Source organism: Ambystoma mexicanum, chromosome 2q, assembly GCF_040938575.1.
Source record: "Ambystoma mexicanum isolate Mex_15411 chromosome 2q, UKY_AmexF1_1, whole genome shotgun sequence".
Classification (NCBI taxonomy): Eukaryota; Metazoa; Chordata; class Amphibia; order Caudata; family Ambystomatidae; genus Ambystoma; species Ambystoma mexicanum.
Genome location: NC_090924.1, coordinates 189,945,637 through 189,965,079, shown reverse-complemented (window position 1 = coordinate 189,965,079; position 19,443 = coordinate 189,945,637). Strand labels below are relative to the sequence as shown.

At 47.3% G+C, this 19,443-nt stretch overlaps 1 protein-coding gene across 1 annotated transcript in view; it reads left to right on the top strand.

Annotated features, from left to right (window-relative positions):
- Nucleotides 1-14,428, top strand: part of LOC138569270 (uncharacterized) — a 754,354-nt gene extending 739,926 nt beyond the window's left edge. Inside the window, exon 5 of the mRNA XM_069647104.1 lies at nucleotides 14,240-14,428. Coding sequence (XP_069503205.1) covers nucleotides 14,240-14,413 — 174 coding nt within the window. The 3' untranslated portion in view covers nucleotides 14,414-14,428. The remainder of the gene's footprint in view (nucleotides 1-14,239) is intronic.
- Nucleotides 14,429-19,443: the final 5,015 nt, after the last annotated feature.

The following is a 19,443-nucleotide window of genomic DNA, read 5'->3' as shown; positions in this document are numbered from 1 at the left end:
GCGATGCCGGTATTAGCGCCTTGCCGGTAAGGGTTCTTTGGGTCTACTACATGCCGGTATTGCCATGTACGCATGGCTCGTGATGCCGTGATATTAGCGCTATGCCGCTATTTCCGGTCTGAGGGGCCGCGCGCTCACGGACTTGCCGCTAATAGTACCACCGTACTTTGCGGTGCCGCTAATAGCGGTATGTCCGGGTCGTGATTGGGGAGGGGATTTACCGATATCGGTAATCCCTTACCGGTAACGGTATGTCCCTACCGCCTACCGTGTAATGAGGCCCTATGTCTTTTACTTTTCAGATGCTGTCGATGCCAAAGAAGATGCTCTCCCCGATTCGTGGCAGAGAGCGTAACAAGAAGATGATGAATTCGAAGGCACGTAAGTAGGAAGGCTGTTTTGGGGCCGTAGAATGCACCTTAATGTCCCCTTTTGTCTCTACAGGTGCCGGAATACAGTGCGAGCAAGGTTGGAGCAAGCGCAACACAGGTAAGCAGTTTTGTAACCAAGCGTTACTAACCAATGTTCTTTGTCTTTGCAGGCCCGATGCCGGACGAGAAATGCAGAAAAAACGTCTTGGATGCTGCCGATGGATCGGGTGAGTCGAAGCGCTAACTTTGCCTTTGTCTAACCTGTGCCTTTTGTTTTGCAGGAGCCGCTGAAGATTGAAGATTGGTTCCCAGCAGGTAATTTTCGTAATTACAGGGTCCGGAGCTGAAGATTCGCTGGAGCTGACACGGTGAGCGTCCTGCTGCAGATGCAGAATAACGCGAAGCATGTGGTACCAATCGGGTGTGGTTTAAATAGCCCATAGGAGTGCTTAGGTGTCTTCTTCCACAGCAGCCTCGCCCAGGTAAAAGAGTTCCTGCTTCCAGAAGGGTTCCAGCAGCAATGATCCAGGGAGTGGTGCCTGCCCCACCCAGAAGGAAAAGTAGTCCCTGCCAGAAGAGAGTAAAGCCTCATTTTGCTGGTAAGTAAGCAGCATGGTCTGCTCCAGGTAGGTTCACCCAAGCCCCTTTACACTTGATATGAGCCCGGCGCTTCCTGTGCCGGGACGGATCCTTACTATGAGCCTGGCACCACCGGTGCCAGGACAAGGTCCAAAAGGTCCCTATTGGGACTTGCTGGTGCCGATAAGACATGTTATGAGCCTGCTCCCAAGGATGTTGGGTAGGTCCTGACTCCTTGAAAGCAGTGGTCATGACACTGTGGCAGCAGGTGGAAACAAGGAGGAGGATATCTTTTTCGGGGCAGACCATCCAAAGGAGGCAGGTGCAGAGTGTGAGGTGGAAGGCACAAGTGGACCTGAGGGACAGGATAGAGGATATGGAGAGCAGATTGGGGAAGAGAGGCAGCGGGTTTGAGAAGCGAGGATTGTGATGGCCAGGGCTGAGATTGCGCTGTGTCGGGAGAGCAGACAGGCTGCCATCCTGGAGGCCACTTGCAGGGAGTCCATAGTGATAGAGACACAAATGCTGGAGACCCTGCAAGCCCTCCATGCAAGAACAGAAGCCCGCATGAGGGTTGAGGACATGGTGCTGGTGGAAAGCCTCAGTGAGACTGGAGAGGAGGAGTTGGACTAGCCCGCTGCCTGTGTACATAGTTCTTTGGGTGTAGGTTTCCTTTTTTTTATGTATTATTATCCCCAGACTTTGAAGACATTCCTTCCCTGTTTTTATTATATATATTTGTTTAGGCATAGGATATTCGTTTTGTTACATATTTCCTCTGGACAACTTTGAGCTTCATTCTCTGTTTATTTTTGTACATATTTATGTAAAATACATTGTTCTGTTTGTTACACTCCATGCTTCATGCATTTCATTTGTGTGTCAGCTTTTTTGATTGTTCTATTTTCTGCCAGTGGATATCTCCATTGCAAGTCATGTGTCTTGTAGCATGCATGCTTGTGTGTTGTTGTTGCTGGGATGGTTGTGGGTGGCAGGATGCACATGTTCCTGCCATGTGGGGGTGGATACATCAGACGACTGTGTCTGTACTGTATGTTTTCATTAACATTTACCTGTGCAGCATCACTGTGTGTTTGGCATCAGTGTGGTTGTGGTGGAGAGAGGTGGGCTCACTGTGGGAGTGTTCCATGGTCACATTCATAGCACATTAGTTTGTTATTGCTGTGTAAAACCCATGTTGTGCAGACACATTCACCAGCATGTGGAGTCACACAATGCCTTCTCTCATGTGTTGCTCAACCTCTACCACTCAAATGGAGTAGTGGGCCATATTTGTTCTTCTGGAGTGGCAGCACAATTCTGCAGTCTCTGTGAGTCATGCTCTCTCTGACTGCCTTACCATCGCTCATGCATGGCCCTGTCATATGAGTGTTCCCTGACAGGAATTTTGCCACCCAGGTCACTCATGCTCAGGCTGTGACACACGTGGCCATTGTTTGTGGATTTTGCAACAACTTTTGGTAGGTTTGCTTCTGTCGTGGGCACACATTCTGTCACTGTGTTTTGATGCCTTGGCAATGTGCCATGGGCAACATGCACATGTATTTGCATTCACTTGTCACATGTGTATGGTGGGGGCTGATTAATGCCTGGAAGGGTGTGTGAAAAAATGCTCTACTCATGGATGGACCTCCAGTGATTCCAGTTGGTCATATTTGTGGACTACATGTTGGTGTTGCACTTCATGGTGCTGTCAGGGCACGAAAGTTCAGGTGATCTGCAGACATGCATTGCACTGGTATTGCGTGAGACTGAAAGGGGAATGCCTTTCACAGGTGAGGGGTTCTGGGGGTGGTGCCCAGTCTGGTGGGGATGCCTGTGGGGGGGTGTTACAGGTGAGGGGGCCTGGGAGTGGTGTCCAGTCTGGAGGGGGCTGCCTTTGGGTGGTGTCCAGTCGGGAGGGGGCTGCCTGTGTGAGGTGTCACAGGTGAGGGGGGCTGAGGGTAGTGTCCAGCCCGGAGGGGGCTGCCTGTGGGGGGTGTCACAGGTGAGGGGGGTGATGCCCAGTCTGGAGGGCGCTGCCTGTGGGGGGTGTCCAGTCTGGAGGGGGATGCCTAAGGGGGATGTCACAGGTCAGGGGGAGTGGGGGTGGTGTTTAGTCTGGAGGGGGCTGCCTGGAGGGGGTGTCACAGGTGTGGGGGACTGGGAGGTGGTGTCCAGTCTGGAGGGAGGCTGGGGGTGGTGTCCAGTCTGGAGTGGGCTGCCTGTGGGTTGTGTCCTGTCTGGATGGGGCTGCCTAAGGGGGCGGGTCACAGTTGAGGGGGACTAGGGGGTGGTGTTTAGTCTGGAGGGGGCTGCCTGAAGGGGGTGTCACAGCTGAGAGGGGCTGAGGGGGTGTCCATTCTGGAAGGGTCTGCCTGTGGGGTGTGTCACAGATGAGTGGGCTGGGGGTGGTGTCAAGTCTGGAGGGGGCTGCCTGTGGGGGTGCCCAGTCTGGAGGGGGCTGCCTGTGGGGGGTGTCACAGGTGTGAGGAGCTGGGGGGTGGTGTTCAGTCTGGACTGAGGCTGGGGGTGGTGTCCAGTCTGGAGGGGGCTGCCTGTGGGGGGTGTCACAGGTGAGGGGGGCTGGGAGGTGGTGTGGTGGTGTCCAGTCTAGAGGGGCCTGCCTGTGGGGGGTGTCACAGGTGAGGGGTGCTTGGGCGTGGTGTCTAGCCTACTGTGATTGATGTGAAGTACGGGGGTATGCAGACAGGATGGGTGCCGAGGGTATAGGGGGACTCAGGTTTTGGTAAGGGGTGTAGCCTCCACTTATGAGAGGGGTCCACCTTATCACCACGGTGCAGCCTGGCGTTGCGAGGTAGGTCACGCGATTTCGCTGGGGTGTGGCCTGGCCTTGTGAGGAAGGGCACACATTTTCTCTGAGGTGAGGCCTGGGCTTGCGAGGTGAGGCGCGCGATTTCGCTGGGGTGCGGTCTGGGCTTGCGAGGGAGGGCACGCCTTTTCTCTGGGGTGCAGCCTGGGCTTGCGAGGTGAGGTGCGCGATTTCACTGGGGTGCAGCATGGACTTGCAAGGGAGGGCATGCATTTTCTTTGAGCTGCAGCCTGGCCTTGCGAGGTGAGGGGTGCGATTTCACTAGAGGTGCAGCCTGGCCTTGCGAGGTGAAACGCGTGATTTCGCTGGGGTGCGGCCTGGTTTTGCAAGGTGAGGCATGCCTTCTTACAGGGGCACTGGATGCTGGGCCGCGGGTGGTGCTGGGGCTTGCGCTGTGTTAGTCCCTTTGCTTGCTTTTTGGTGTGCGTGGGGCGTGTTGTGGGCATTCCTCGCGCTGCTTGTGGCTATTTGCGCGACGGCTAGTAATGCATCTTAAAATCTATTAATACGCATGGCACGCAATTTATTTTCTGCACCACGGCTCACGCAGGGTCATTCTCGACACGCAGACCTTGTGCCATTTCTGCACCTCATTCCATGAATCAGGCCCTTAATGTATTAGTTTTAGCTTGGTCAGTAAATACCACAGACAGCTTGGCTCTCAATTCATACAACATGGCCCACACAGCCAACTCGATAGCCTGCATGAGATGGAAACAGGCTTGACTGGGATGTAGAAGAGGAATGTCGTCGTTTTCTATGAAGTCTTGTAGTTTCATTCTAAGAATATGTCCCGTTAATTAAGGAAGGTAGGGAAGATTAGAAATAGGTCTACAGTAGGTAACTATTAAGGGATCTGCCTGGGGTTTGTTTAATGGGGAACAACAGTGGCATATTTAAGTGTTGAGGGGTCTGTGGCTATGTGAAAAGCTATATATAAATTTGATTATCCAATAGAACAAGACGCTGTTGGCTGAGCTGCAAGTATTTTAAAGTATTTGACTGGACAGAGGTGAAGGGGGAAACAGAAGGTTTGCAGCAGGCTTTAATGTATTGACAGGGTTTACACAATGGACAGCCTGCCACCATGCACGCCACATGCCACTCTACTTCAAAACAACATGCCCTATATTGTTAAGTTATGTTCAATGTCAGGTGTATTTCAGTGGCGCATGCTGTGATCGGGCACTGCATGAGGTGACTCAGCTACAACTCACGTGGTCCACATTTGCATGGGATGGCAAACACCTGTGCATGGTCTGTAGTGATGAACTGTGTGTATAACATACGTAGCTAGCATGGCTTCTGAGAAGGGCTTGAGCCTATGTTTAGTGGAAAACAATGGGGCTCTTTACAAGTATGCAGGTCGGGGACAAAACTGTGCCGGTAAGCTTACCAGCACCGTTGTTTCCAGAATGGCACACTACCGGTCTGCCTGCCGAAGCCGCTGTGCCCGACAGGTCTGACCCTGCCAGGCACAGCGGCCACATTACGCAGACTCTCACGGAAGCACCGGCACTGTTAGCAACAGTGCTGGGACTCTATGGGAATGGGGACTTACAATTTACTGGTGCCTGACTTTCCGTGCCGCCGGGTTGTAATCCACCGGTGGCACCGGGAAGTCAGGCGCTGATAAATATTTACGGGTTGGGCGGCAATGAATTTGCCATGTAACCAAAGGCAGTGGGTCTTGTGGAGTGACTCTAGACAGCACTCTGTGTACGACCTTCAACTGTGCCCTCTAAAAATAACTTTTTTTGCATGTGGGCCACCTTATCTTTATCTATGTGGTGTATAGCTTGCTCGGCCTGTGGTCCTGAACTGTTGCTGCCACTTAAATTAACCCAATATATCCCACAGTCTTCAACTGCATCCAATGGCTACTTATTATTATTATTGTTATTATTATTCGGGTATTTATTAAGCATAGGGGAGGTAAGTACATGGGGAGGGAAGCAGATCTTGAGGGATCAATAAAAGGGGGAGGGGAGCTAATAACGGGGGAGGGGAGCATTGGGGGGGCGTATCGCCTTTCAAGTGTAATGTAAACACAATGCTTGACTTGAAGGTGTACACTGGGAAAAACACTTCCTCTACACAGCATGCTTCTATGAAAGTCTTTGTCCCATGTTCAGCACATAGTTTTTAGCCGACGTCTGTCACCCAAGTTTATTAATTTCATGGTGTACAAGAAATGCTTTGTTTTACCCAAACATGATATCTTATATCCAAAAACGTACTATAATGTATGGCCATCGCAGACACATACTGTTAGCATATGCTCCCAGTAATGCCTTATTTACTATTGTTGTATGCCCACAAAGTGCCATTAAAGGCAAGGTATGGACTCAATTTGCCAAAGCAGAGCCTCAATGCATCATGTATAATGGAATGCATCCTCTCTAAAGGTGCTGAAAGATTTAGCACCATTTCCTGGTATTTTGTCCATGATGAGCCATCTTATATTTACTGCTGCAAACAAATTCGTATAGATTTTCAGTTTATGCTACTGAAGAGCCATCTTATGCCCATGAAGTGCCATCATATGCCCATGAAGTGCCATCAGATGCCTACGCACTGCCAACAGATCCCTAGGTAATTTCAGCATATGCTCCTAAAGTCCCATCAAATAGTTGTTAAGTACCATCCTACCGTCTGGTACTTGCACATAAAGGGAGCTCCTTGTCACATAGTCCATACATCCATCAACACTACACACATACACACCAATAACAGCCACCCACGACTCTGGAGCCCTTATGGATACAGCTAACCAGTGCGCACAACCACTTTCCACCCGAACATCATACGACACACACACCAACACAAACACTAGCACATATCCCAGGCACTGAGTCCTACCCATACGGTTACAACGCAGGGCCTCCCGAGCCAACTCCCACATACAAAACAATGATCACAGACGCCAGCTCCTCCTGGTTCTGACCCTATCCTATCATCCTATCCCCACTAAGACACGCAGTCCTCCTCTCTTGCAGAGCCACATGAGCACCTGGAGACCTCCCTTAGGTGGTAGCTGTCCATGGTATAAATCAACATAACATAGCATAACACTGATCCCCCAGTAGTGCCATTGCATGATGGTGAAGTGAAATCATACTTCTTGCCACTGGAATCTTTTGCCACATTATTGCAATCATAAACCTGTGATGGGCAAACACATTCCCTGTCACTGAATTATGTGACTGTGAAATAGCCGGAGAAATGATGCCACTTCACAGGCATACAATGGAAGTACCAGAACACACAAGGGACAAGACAAGGCACTGTAACTATATAGCAAAGTTCACCAGCAGCCAATCTCCATAAAGTACCATCATGTGCCCCGGCACTTTTATGTAATGCCCATGCAGTGCCATCATATGTCATGGCATTTCCGAATTGTCCCCACTGGTTCTGCTTTATGGGCGGGAAGAGGGGGTTAAAGTGCAAGCAAAAAGAGGTCCACATACACCCATTACTCACCTCTTTCACCTCACTCACACTGTCACATCCCGTTTTCATTGGAAATTGCCATGGCGTTTGTTGGAGCGCTCTTCAGCACACAGAACCCGCTAAAACTACAATTCCCATCCTCCTGCTATGATAGTCACGTGACATGCACGTACCACGTTGCCGTGCCTTCCGAAGACCGTATTTAATACTGCCTGTTCGAACACTAGGCGCTCCTAAACTGTGTTAGTTCCGAGCGCTGTTTTTCCTGACTCCTGTTTAACTTTGAACTCCGTGCTGAAATCAAGCCCCTGCCTCTGCCTTTCCCTTTCTTGTTTCCGACGCCCGCCCCTCCTCGACTGCTTTCCCCAGAATCCTCGAACTAGGCTTGCAACCCGACCTCCACTTGCTAAGTCCTCAGGCTGTGACGCTCTCTCTCTCGAATATTATTGAAAAGAAACTAGCGTGAGTTAAACGCTCGTTTCCTTTGTCTTTTTCTTTCTTGTTGGCTGAAACACTTTTTGACACTGTTTATTTTGGACACTTTGCTGAAATCTACTTTGGATTATCTTGGGTACTTTATTGGACGCTTTGCTGACTCTACTTCGGATTATTCCTGGGTACTTTTTGGACGCTTTGCTGAATCTGCATTGGATTGCTCTGGACACTTTTGGACGCTTTGGTGAAAACCAAATTGGATTGCTTTGGGGTGTTCTTTGGGACGCTTTGCTGAATCTACATTGGAGCACTTTGGACATCTTTTTGGGACGCTTTGCAGCTCTGATATCAGTGTCCTGGTACACTGGTACACTCCTCCTTCACCATTGATATAAGCCCTCACCTCTGCGTCCAATACTAGTAGGCTATTGGTATATTTTTCTACGGAACAGGTAAGAGTGGGTACTTGGGGGTGGTGTTTGCTGTTCATTTGGCAATACCTGGCTGCATTCTGAACGTCTGCTCTGTTCTTCCCTCCTTTAGCTCTGCTGAGTCTGCTCCTGCCTTTTCACTCAAGCCCCCAGCCTGACAGGTGGAATAGATTCCTGTAGGCTGAGCTCTTGGGGGGGAAAGTCTTTAGCCTATCACGTTAGAGACTTTCGTGTTCGAAGAGTGAAGGAAACTTTCTCATAACTGGGAGAGTGTTATCTGCAATAACTGGGATACCATCTCTGAGTTGTGACAGATTTAGGAGCCCTCAAAAACCGCCTCTTGGTTATGGAGGCTACATCGGACCCATTGGCAGCCCTCATGCAGGCTTTTTCTGCTTTTCGTACCGATATGGCGTCAGCACATGTGACTTTACATCAACGCATGGATGTTTTACAGAGCTTTGTGCAGCCCTTACCCCATGACGAGGAGTTTGGTGACGCCGCGGCTGCGGCGCCTCCTCCTGTACCACCTGTACCGCCTCCGGCTCCAGCCCCAGTTTTCCTCCCTGCGCCATTCCCTTTGGCCCCACCAAAACGCTTTTTGGGTGATCCCAAGGCATATCGGACCTTTGTGAACCAATGTCGCCTTCATTTTCTTTGTCGTCCCTTGGCATTTCCAGACGCTACTACAAAGGCGGCATTTGTTCTTTCCCATCTGGGTGGCACTGCTGCAGCATGGGCTAATCCATTGCTGGAAGCAGATGACCCGGCTCTGTATGATTTTGATATGTTAATCCAAGCCATGAACAGTGTTTTTGATATGAGATATAAAGCACAGACCTCGGATCTGGAGTTCTTGGCTATTAGTCAGGGCAAGTTGGATCTCTTGACATATCTCGCCCGTTTCAATCAATAAGCGGCTGAAACCACATGGCCAGAACAGAAGAAATCGGCTGTGTTTTATAAAGGTTTGTCGGAGGACCTGAAAGATGCCCTATCAGTGGTACCTGCTCTTCCATCTGGTTTTCCCGAATTGCTTGACTTAGTCTTACAAGTCGATGGTCGACTCCGGCAAAGACTTGGCGAACATCGGTATCCCGATATTCGCACCACCCCCCGACCAGATGGAATTACGCCTGTTTCTCAGGGAGAAGCTGAACCTATGCAAATCGGGGCAATTAGGGGTCCATTGTCCAAAGCTGAACGAGAAAGGCGGGTGGTAAATAACCTATGTTTCTATTGTGGCCAGTCAGGTCATTACATCCATCTGTGCCCCAAAAGGCCCGCCAAGTCGTCGGGAAAGGCCAGGACTCGCCCTTAAACCGGGCCTTCCGGATGAGTCAAATGATCCCGGGCCCGGGTGAGTGTTTTCCGTCTTCGCATGTTTACCTTACTATGTGCTTTACGGCTCCGGGCGTCATTACCTTTTCCAACCCGGTAATGATAGACTCAAGGGCAAGCGGGAATTATATGGACCTTAAGTTGGCCGAACGTTACGGACTACCTGTATTTCCTGAAGCAAGACCTGAGGAAATACATGCAGTAGATGGTTCACGTTTAGTATCTGGACAGGTGACGGATCAAACAGGTCCTCTACAAATGTCCACTTTACAAGGTCATTCAGAATCCATCACTTTCGACCTTATCACGGCCCCTCAATTTGGCATCATTGTGGGGCTTTCTTGGTTGCAAACACACAATCCTGTAATTGACTGGATTGAACAAACCGTACGGTTCTCTTCCTCTTTTTGTATACAGAGGTGCCTTGAGTCCCATGACGTAGTGGTATTGTCTCCTTGCCTGGCAATGGTAACTAGCCTCCCTTCTATCAACGCCACATCATCTAACCCGGTTCCGGTACTCCCCTGGGAGTATCAGGAATTTCTGATGTGTTTGACAAAGGACTTTTAGAAACTCTGTCCCCACACAGATGCTATGACTGCCCCATCGACCTGATACCTGGAGCAGCAATTCCACATAGTCTAATTTACTCCCTTACACAGAAGGAGGAAGAATATCTACGGAGCTATATTGACAAAGCCTTGCGCCTCGGACACATACGTCCGTCCCGCTCACCAGCTGCCTCCCTAATATTTTTCGTGCCAAAGAAAGAAGGGGATCTGCATCCCTGTGTGGACTATCGCGCCCTCAATAAATTCACGGTGAAGAACCAGTATCTGTTGCCGCTTATCACGGAGCTCCTCGATAAAATGACCTCCTCCACTATCTTCACCAAGTTGGACTTGCGGGGAGCATACAATTTGGTGAGGATGCGAAAGGGAGATGAATGGAAGACTGCCTTTAAGACAAAATATGGGCTCTATGAATATTGTGTAATTCCCTTTGGGCTTTGCAATGCCCCAGCGACATTTCAGCATTTTGTAAATGATATCTTCAGGGACATGCTGGATTGCTATGTTGTTATCTATTTGGATGATATTCTGATATATTCGGAATCTCTGTCCCAACATATACAGCATGTGCGCTCTGTTCTACTTCGTCTAAGGGAGCACTCTCTCTTTGCAAAACTGGAGAAGTGTGTGTTCCATGCATCATCTGTGGAGTTCTTGGGGTTTCAGATTTCCCAAAAAGGAGTGCTCATGTGTACCTCCAAGGTTTGGGCGGTTTTGAATTGGCCCGTCCCGAGCTCAGTAAAAGCGCTTCAATCCTTCTTGGGTTTTGCCAATTTTTATAGGCGTTTTATCGCCTCATTTTCTGAAATAGTAGCCCCATTAACTCGGTTGACCAGTCCTAACGTCCCTTTTCTGTGGGATGATGAAGCGCAGGCAGCATTCCAGAACCTGAAAGACACTTTTACCACCGCTCCTGTATTACAGCACCCCAATCCAGCTCTCCCATTTATTGTGGAAGCAGATGCCTCTGCTATTGCGGTAGGGGCCATCCTTTCGCAGGTTTGCCCCGCTACTCAACGCCTACATCCAGTGGCTTTCCATTCTCGGAAACTTACTTCAGCTGAGCGTAATTATACGATTATGGAAAGAGAACTACTTGCAATCAAGGTGGCGTTCAAGGAGTGGAGGCATCATCTCTTAGGTGCCAGGCACCCGATAACTGTGTATACAGATAATCGAAACCTTCAGGCCTTGTCGCATGTGAAATGTACCAACGCCAGGCAGATACGTTGCCATTTGTTTTTTACCATGTTTGATTTCACGGTGACGTATCGCACTGGTCCATTGCATGGAAAGACAGATGCTTTATCCCGCATTGGTACTGACACAGAATCTGTAAAACAATCAACCCCGGTATTACCCTCAGGTGCTGTTATTTGTGTTTGTTCGGTCTCCCCGTCAATTATAGACGGATTACGGAGATGGGCCAGGGATCATGTTTCTGTCCTGAAGGAGATGGACGCTGAACTTATCTCCGGTCTTCCCTATGTTAAAGGTCTACTGTACCTACCTGACAACCAAACCAGATGGAAGGCTCTTGAATGGTCCCATGATCTCCCATTAGCAGCCCATCCTGGCCGGGCCAAAACCTATGATCTTTTGCACCGATGGTGCTGGTGGCCTGGCATGAAGAAAGACACCGAACAATATGTCCTTAAGTGTGCCGTATGTACACAATGCAAGAGACAGCCTGGCAAACCCGTTGGTCTTCTAATGAGTATGCCTTTACCACCGCACCCGTGGCATACGGTGACCCTGGATTTTGTGGTGGAACTCCCCTGTATCAAGGGTATGTCCACAATTCTTGTGGTAGTGGATATCTTTACCAACATGGCTCGGTTTATACCATGCTCGGGAATACCAACTGCTCCCGCATTGGCAAGCTTGTTCTTTGACCATGTGGTACGCTTTTTCGGACTACCTATGATTCTGATTTCCGACCGGGGGTCTCAGTTTAACTCGTGCTTTTGGCGCGTTCTCACTTCCTCCTTGGGTATTGATGCCCACTTGTCTTCGGCCTACCACCCTCAAACGGACGGCCAGACCGAACGTACCAATGGCACCATGGAACAGTTTCTTCTCTGTCTGTGTCTGCAACATCAATCAAACTGGTTGTCGGTTTTAGGTGCCGCGGAATTTGCCTACAATTCCCTGCACTCATCGGTTGGCTGTTTCCCGTTCTATGCATTATATGGGTTACACCCAAGGACCCTTCCGCCTGTCCTGCCTTCCCTAAAGCAAGTTCCTGCAGTCGATGCAGTGAGGGATTCACTGATTGCCATCCGTAAATCCGTATTAACACATCTACAAGCTGCACAACGTCGCTCCAAAATGCAGGCGGATAAGCGGCGTGCGCCGGCTCCTTCTTATTCCTGTGGGGACCGCGTATGGCTCTCAACAAAACACCTGGCCATTCAGGATAAACGGAAACTGTTACCATGTTTTGTGGGACCTTACACGATCTTGTGGTGTCTCAACCCCGTTGCTGTTCGTCTGGACATACCAACACATTGGAGGGTGCACCCGGTCTTCCATGTCTCCTTGCTTCGGCCTTTTGTACGGGGCACCCGACTACCTCCCGTTCCAGCCCCGGTTACCGTCTGTGGCGAGGATGAATATGAGGTGCGTGCCATTCTAGATACCCGCCTCTGCCGTGGGGTTCGATCCTATTTGATTGACTGGATGGGGTATGGTCCGGAGGACAGGTCCTGGGAACCGGCCTCTAATCTGAATGCACCCCATTTGTTGCGCGCCTTCTGGTTGCATCGCTTGCGCGGGCACAGGAGAAGTCGCCCTTTGTGGAGGGGTACTGTCACATCCCGTTTTCATTGGAAATTGCCATGGCGTTTGTTGGAGCGCTCTTCAGCACATAGAACCCGCTAAAACTACAATTCCCATCCTCCTGCTATGATAGTCACATGACATGCACGTACCACGTTGCCGTGCCTTCTGAAGACCGTATTTAATACTGTCTGTTCGAACACTAGGTGCTCCTAAACTGTGTTAGTTCCGAGCGCAGTTTTTCCTGATTCCTGTTTAACTTTGAACTCCGTGCTGAAATCAAGCCCCTGCCTCCGCCTTTCCCTTCCTTGTTTCCTCAAACTCGGCTTGCAACCCGACCTCCACTTGCTAAGTCCTCAGGCTGTGACGCTCTCTCTCTCGAATATTATTGATAAGAAACTAGCATGAGGTAAACGCTTGTTTCCTTTGTCTTTTTCTTTCTTGTTGGCTGAAACACTTTTTGACACTGTTTATTTTGGACGCTTTGCTGAAATCTACTTTGGATTATTCCTGGGTACTTTTTGGACGCTTTGCTGAATCTGCATTGGATTGCTCTGGACACTTTCGGACGCTTTGGTGAAAACCAAATTGGATTGCTTTGGGGTGTTCTTTGGGACGCTTTGCTGAATCTACATTGGAGCACTTTGGTCATCTTTTTGGGACGCTTTGCAGCTCTGATATCAGTGGCCTGGTACACTGGTACACTCCTCCTTCACCATTGATATAAGCCCTCACCTCTGCGTCCAATACTAGTAGGTTACTGGTATATTTTTCTACGGAACAGGTAAGAGTGGGTACTTGGGGGTGGTGTTTGCTTTTCATTTGGCAATACCTGGCTGCATTCTGAACGTCTGCTCTGCTCTTCCTTCCTTTAGCTCTGCTGAGTCTGCTCCTGCCTTTTCACTCAAGCCCCCAGCCTGACAGGTGGAATAGATTCCTGTAGGCTGAGCTCTTGGGGGGGAAAGTCTTTAGCCTATCACGTTAGAGACTTTCGTGTTCGAAGAGTGAAGGAAACTTTCTCATAACTGGGAGAGTGTTATCTGCAACAACTGGGATACCATCTCTGAGTTGTGACACACACCCTTGCTTCATTCACTTTCTTGACTCATTCCACTAACTTCACTAAACACACATCCCATACACAATCTACCCTCATCAGTTATTCATCCACCATTCTATTCACTTCATTCAATCACTGATGAACATACATATGACCACTGGCTACTTCAGCAAAGTGAAAAGGTCCCTTCACATGAACTGTGCCCGTAAATATTGACCGATCCACTGTGTCTTGATTCAGAATGGCACAGTGCCGGGTGGGCACCTATAGTGAAGAGAATCCATAAACAGTAAACTCTAGCAATAAACATGTAGCTAATGATGTCTCGGCAAGCTGTTGTGTTGTCTCTAATTCCTAACACATCACACTTCTCTTCCCAGCTTCTGCCTGTGACCACAAGACGAAGAATGGATGAGGATGAGGAGTCAGAGGACGCTGGGAGGAAACGGATAGACTCCCTTGAAACAACGAAACAAAGCGCTGGGGGCTCACAAGAGAAACTCTCATATTTTCTGTGTTGTGTGCTTAACAAATGTATTTGTAATGTTAACTAATAATGCTAATGCATATCTCATTATTACCCATTAATGCGTAGAATGTGCCTGCCCCAGACATACTTGGTAAACATGTGAATAATAATAGCATTCAAATGTATGCAAATGGGAAGAAGACTGATACTAATAGTATCACTAATAATACGTCTACTGCTACTAATAATAATAATTAGCAACAACACATGGATTCCATTATTGACTGCCTCCCAGCCAATCTGAATGCTGAGAGTGCAGTCAATAACTATGAATGAACTTTTTTTTTTAAACTTTCTGATTTCAGCAACAGGGTGAAAAGTAGCAGACAACACTTGCCTGCACCTTCCTTGCCAATGCATTATAACAACAATGGAAAGCAGCTTTCCTGAAACCAGTTTCTTCAAGATATTTGGGAATTCCAGCAACAATAAGACGTCCACAAAAAAAAAATGTGTATTTAACTTTCTCCACCTTTTGTCGCTGGCTCTTCCACAAGCCAGAGTGAGTGGGAAATTAACCCACATTAGTACCCGGCGCCAGGGGCGTTGCTAGGGGGTGCCAAGGGGGCTATAGCCCCTGATCTTTTGGTTGTAGCCCCGGATAGAATCTCAGGAGCTACAGCCAAAAGACTAGCCAGCCCCCAGTCCCACCAGTTCCGATATCAGCTTAGCCCCGGGTCTTTTCCAGACCTAGCAACTCCCCTGCCCGGCGCGCCAAGAATGCAGGAACATTTTCGTTAGGATTGGATAAATCGCAAGCCTTACCGTACTGTAATCGCTTTTACGCAACTTCCTGCCCCTCGTGCCGATGCTGCTCCGTTCTTTACTTGCTGTAGTTTGCCCCCATTTTTGATGCTCACTGGACATAGCACATCTTTATAGCTTGCCAGTGCTCGCTTCTCCGCACAATCCACTCCTTTCATTTATAAAACGAAAACGAAGCGGAACACACCCTCCGTTGCAGCAATCCCTTTTACTTTACTATTCATTACTATGGAACAACTGGACGCCAACATGGCACCCTGCTGTTCCATATTAATGAAGCACTACACGCGGACTAGTTTTCTTTTCTGTGCATTACTATGGAACAAATTAATGCTGAAATGGCAACCAGCTGTTCCATAGTAATGAAACAGTACCCGCGGCTAGCCTCTTTCAATCTAGCGCGTACTGCAGCTGCCACCTCCATGAACAACATATGGAAATGCCAGAAAAAAAACACAACACCATTAGTATCCCGGGTCTTTCAACTCTGGAATAATAATGGCAATATGCCCCTCGCTGGCAGGTCATTACTGCATAAGGTAATGCTATGCTCGGCCTGTAACTATGGGCCTTGTGGGCATTACCTTATGCGGTAAGGGAATGGCAGCTCGGGGCTTATTCCCGTTATAGTGGATCCTGTTGAGGTCTTTAAGGCTTAATTAGTTTGATACATTAAAAATGAAGTTCGGCAGGGTGAAAGGCTGAGACTAAGTACCCGGGTAAAGCACATTACTGTCTTGCATCCGTGAGGTACTGAACTCCCTCTATGTACTGGACCTCCTTGATGATGTTTCCACCAGCGCCTCTATTAATCTAATCTGAAAACCTCAGGCCAGGTACCTATCCTTTTAGAAGGTGCTGCACCTCCTGAGCTACTTGGCATGATTGAAAAGTAGAAGTAAATTGTGTTGTCCTGGACCAAGTGCTACTCGTATGCGTTAAGAAAGGGCCTGATTCAAGAAATTTTTAGGGCGGTGCAAAGTGACTTTGCACTGCTAATAAACATCCTGATTCACAGAGCGGTGCAAAAGGTATTTTTGCAGTGCAAAGTCACTTTGCACTGTAAAAGTATTCTTTGCACCTCACTAAATGTGTCTAATTCACGGTGCAAAGAGTACTTTTGCTGCGCAATGTGACTTTGCACTGCAAAAATACAAGTTGCAACACTATGTGAATCAGGTTGTTTGTTGGCAGTGCAAAGTCACTTTGCACCGTGCTAAAAATTCCATGAATCAGGCACAAGGCGTCAGAGGCAGGCAGAAGTCGAGTGACATGAAATAAACACAAAAGCAATGTATCCAAACTCCATGGACAGAAAAATAGATGCGTGAAAATATCACTTACACAAATATAACTCAGCAGCTGCTGCAAGTCTCGCAATTGTCAAAGGTTAACTGATTCACCTTTCCCCCCACAAAAAAAACATTTCACTCTGATATTGGATTCATCTCCTGCTTACCACAGCAAACTGTTTTCACTGGTGTTCGAGATTTAACATGTCCCCTTTCAGTTACAGCCGTGCTATTGTACAAATATTAATGAAAATGTCTTAATGGTGATGATTTTTTAAACGGTTCTCGGTTCTCTCCCTTTCTTTGTAGGCTAAGGACCCCTCTCTGTGTTTAGGTTTTCATCCAGTCCCTCTGGGACATGGTTCCTAAGCAATCAACTCAAGGCATTCCCCACCTTTTCATCACTCTAAGCCTCAGGGCACAGAAGGGGTAGGGATTTTAGGGTACACTTTCCTATTATACATGGATATATATTACTATGATGCATAGACTGTCTCCCAATCAAGGCCCAGCATTGCATGCGTGCTGATTATTGGTGATCCTTGAACATCTTCCCTCGTGACGTGGTCAAGCGAGTACTGGTCTTGGAGAAGCTGGCCTAGTATCATAACTCCTATCCTCTTTTTCCTTTTGTGCTCCCCACATTCCGTTTTTCACATTCAATTCTTGCTTCTGGCATTTCTGGCAGTTGGCTTTGCACTTCCAGATAACCCTTCTGTTTTATAGGGTCATACACTTAAAATGTTATATGGAAATTAATCCTCCACACTTTAAGAGTACAGTTGAGCACATTGCAAATCCATCAAACAAATGTGTGCTGACTAATTCCACTCGCACACAATCAATGGACTAGAAACTGCCTTAATTAAAAATACTCAACACCAGCGGGTTTTAGTTCCTTTTTTTCACACCATTTCATCCACTGCCAATGATTTAATGTGTACCCTTACACTGTTATTTACACTCTGTTCAACCTCTGAAAGATTCCTCCACACAGCTAAGTGTACAGAACTTCTTTATTGGTCTTCATTCTGATCATATGTATAACCCCAGCGGTCCTCTCGTCAAGCTCCTTGTAACAGACCTTGAATCTCCCCACACTCTCTCTACATTCCCATTCTAAATTCTACACTGGACATTATTCTACGTGTGGAGGATGCTACACATCTCCTTTCTCCACAGTGGTGAACATGGTGAAAATGTGAAACAACATGTGATGCTAATAACGTAAACAATGCAATTAATTAGAGGAAGAAATGGAGAAACATGAACATCATTGTGACAATAAAAGATAAGGCAAATTGGAGAAACATTTCATGCATATAAATATTATGGACTAAAACTACTCATTGATGCTAGTAGATTGGAAACATTAACACTGAACAGAAGGGCTTTGTGACAACTGAAAAGATTCCATTTGGCATGAAGACCAAAGAAAGAACAATATTGCTATTCAACATAATCTCCTAAAAATGATGGATTCCCAGAACTCCTAACAGGAAGCTCCCTTTTATGTACTTCACAGATTTCTTTATGCACTATTTGATGATTTTCTTTCCTTCTCTGATTATTCCCTACCTTCCTCTCCTGCAGACTTTCACACCTTCTTATATACTTACAAACTCTATTAACATTCCACACCCTTCCATCTGTTACTTTCACAGCACCATGTAACTTTGTAATCACTCTCATGGGTTTAGACCACTTTGAAACTCCTTCTACTTTATTCCCGGGAAATGTAATCCGTACCCAATCTCCTTTCCTTGACCAGGCATTGCTTAGCTGTCTTCCTTATGTCAAAATATTTCTTGTTGTCAATCTGTTTATTGCTAATTCTCTCTTTGACAATATCCATATCGACAATCTTTTGGCACCCAACCATCCTGGACAACCCCTAGGGTTGGGTTTCCTCCTCCGTAACATTTCAAATTCAGATATGCCTGTGGTAACATGGGGAGTTAATCTATGCGCTACTACAGTAACCTCTACAGCCTTTTTCCAATCAGTCCCTTCCGAAAAAGCCACTCTTATGATTTCTTTAGTGACTCTTTTAAATCTTTCAAATATACCATTTGTTTCTGGGTGGTAGACTGAACTGGTTCTGTTTTCAATGCCGTTTACTCTTTAATATTCCTTCATTTCTTCTGCAAAAATTGTACACCATTGTTCATCAAGATAGAGGTGGGATATCTTTCCCTCCTAAAGATGTCCTCAAGAAATGTAATTATATATTTTGAACACACACTCTTCATGACATTTCCACCCAATGTGAAAGCATGTCCACCAACACTATTCCATATCTAAATGTTCCTTGGGATCTCTCTGGTCCCCCAATATCAAGTCCTACTGTTTCCCATGGCACAGACAAAATAGACATGAGAGTCATTGGCTCTACTCTCATGATACAACCCTTGATCGCATTCTCACATATGGAACATTCTCTAATGATTCTTTCTATCTACAGATGCATTGCTCGCCACCAGTAATCCCATCTAATTAATTGTTTGGTCTTGGTCATTCCATGGTGACCTTCATGTGCTACTTCAAGAATTCTCTGCCTTACTCCCACTGAGGTAAATATTTTGTCTCCTCTGAAAATCATGCCATCCTTAACTAGAAAACATTCTTAATGGAATCAGGTATGGTCCCTCTCCTAATTTCAGTACCATTCACTCCAAACTCAAATCTTTCTTTGACCTCAATAAGGACTTGGTCAACTAACATTGCTTCACACCACTCATTCTCTGTCACTACTTCCTGGCTGACATTAAGAACTTGTTCATCTTTATCTTCTTTATCACTTTTATCCTCTACCGACAATCTAGAAGGACAGTCTGCCGCTTTATTTTTTATACCTGGTAAATATTCGATATCCCAGCTGTAATCCTGCAAACTGGAAACCCACTATCTCATTCTAGATGACACTTTATCCAGATCCTTTGTTGTGAGGATCCCCTTCAAGGGCTTATGATCAGACCTAATGGTCCATTTTACACAC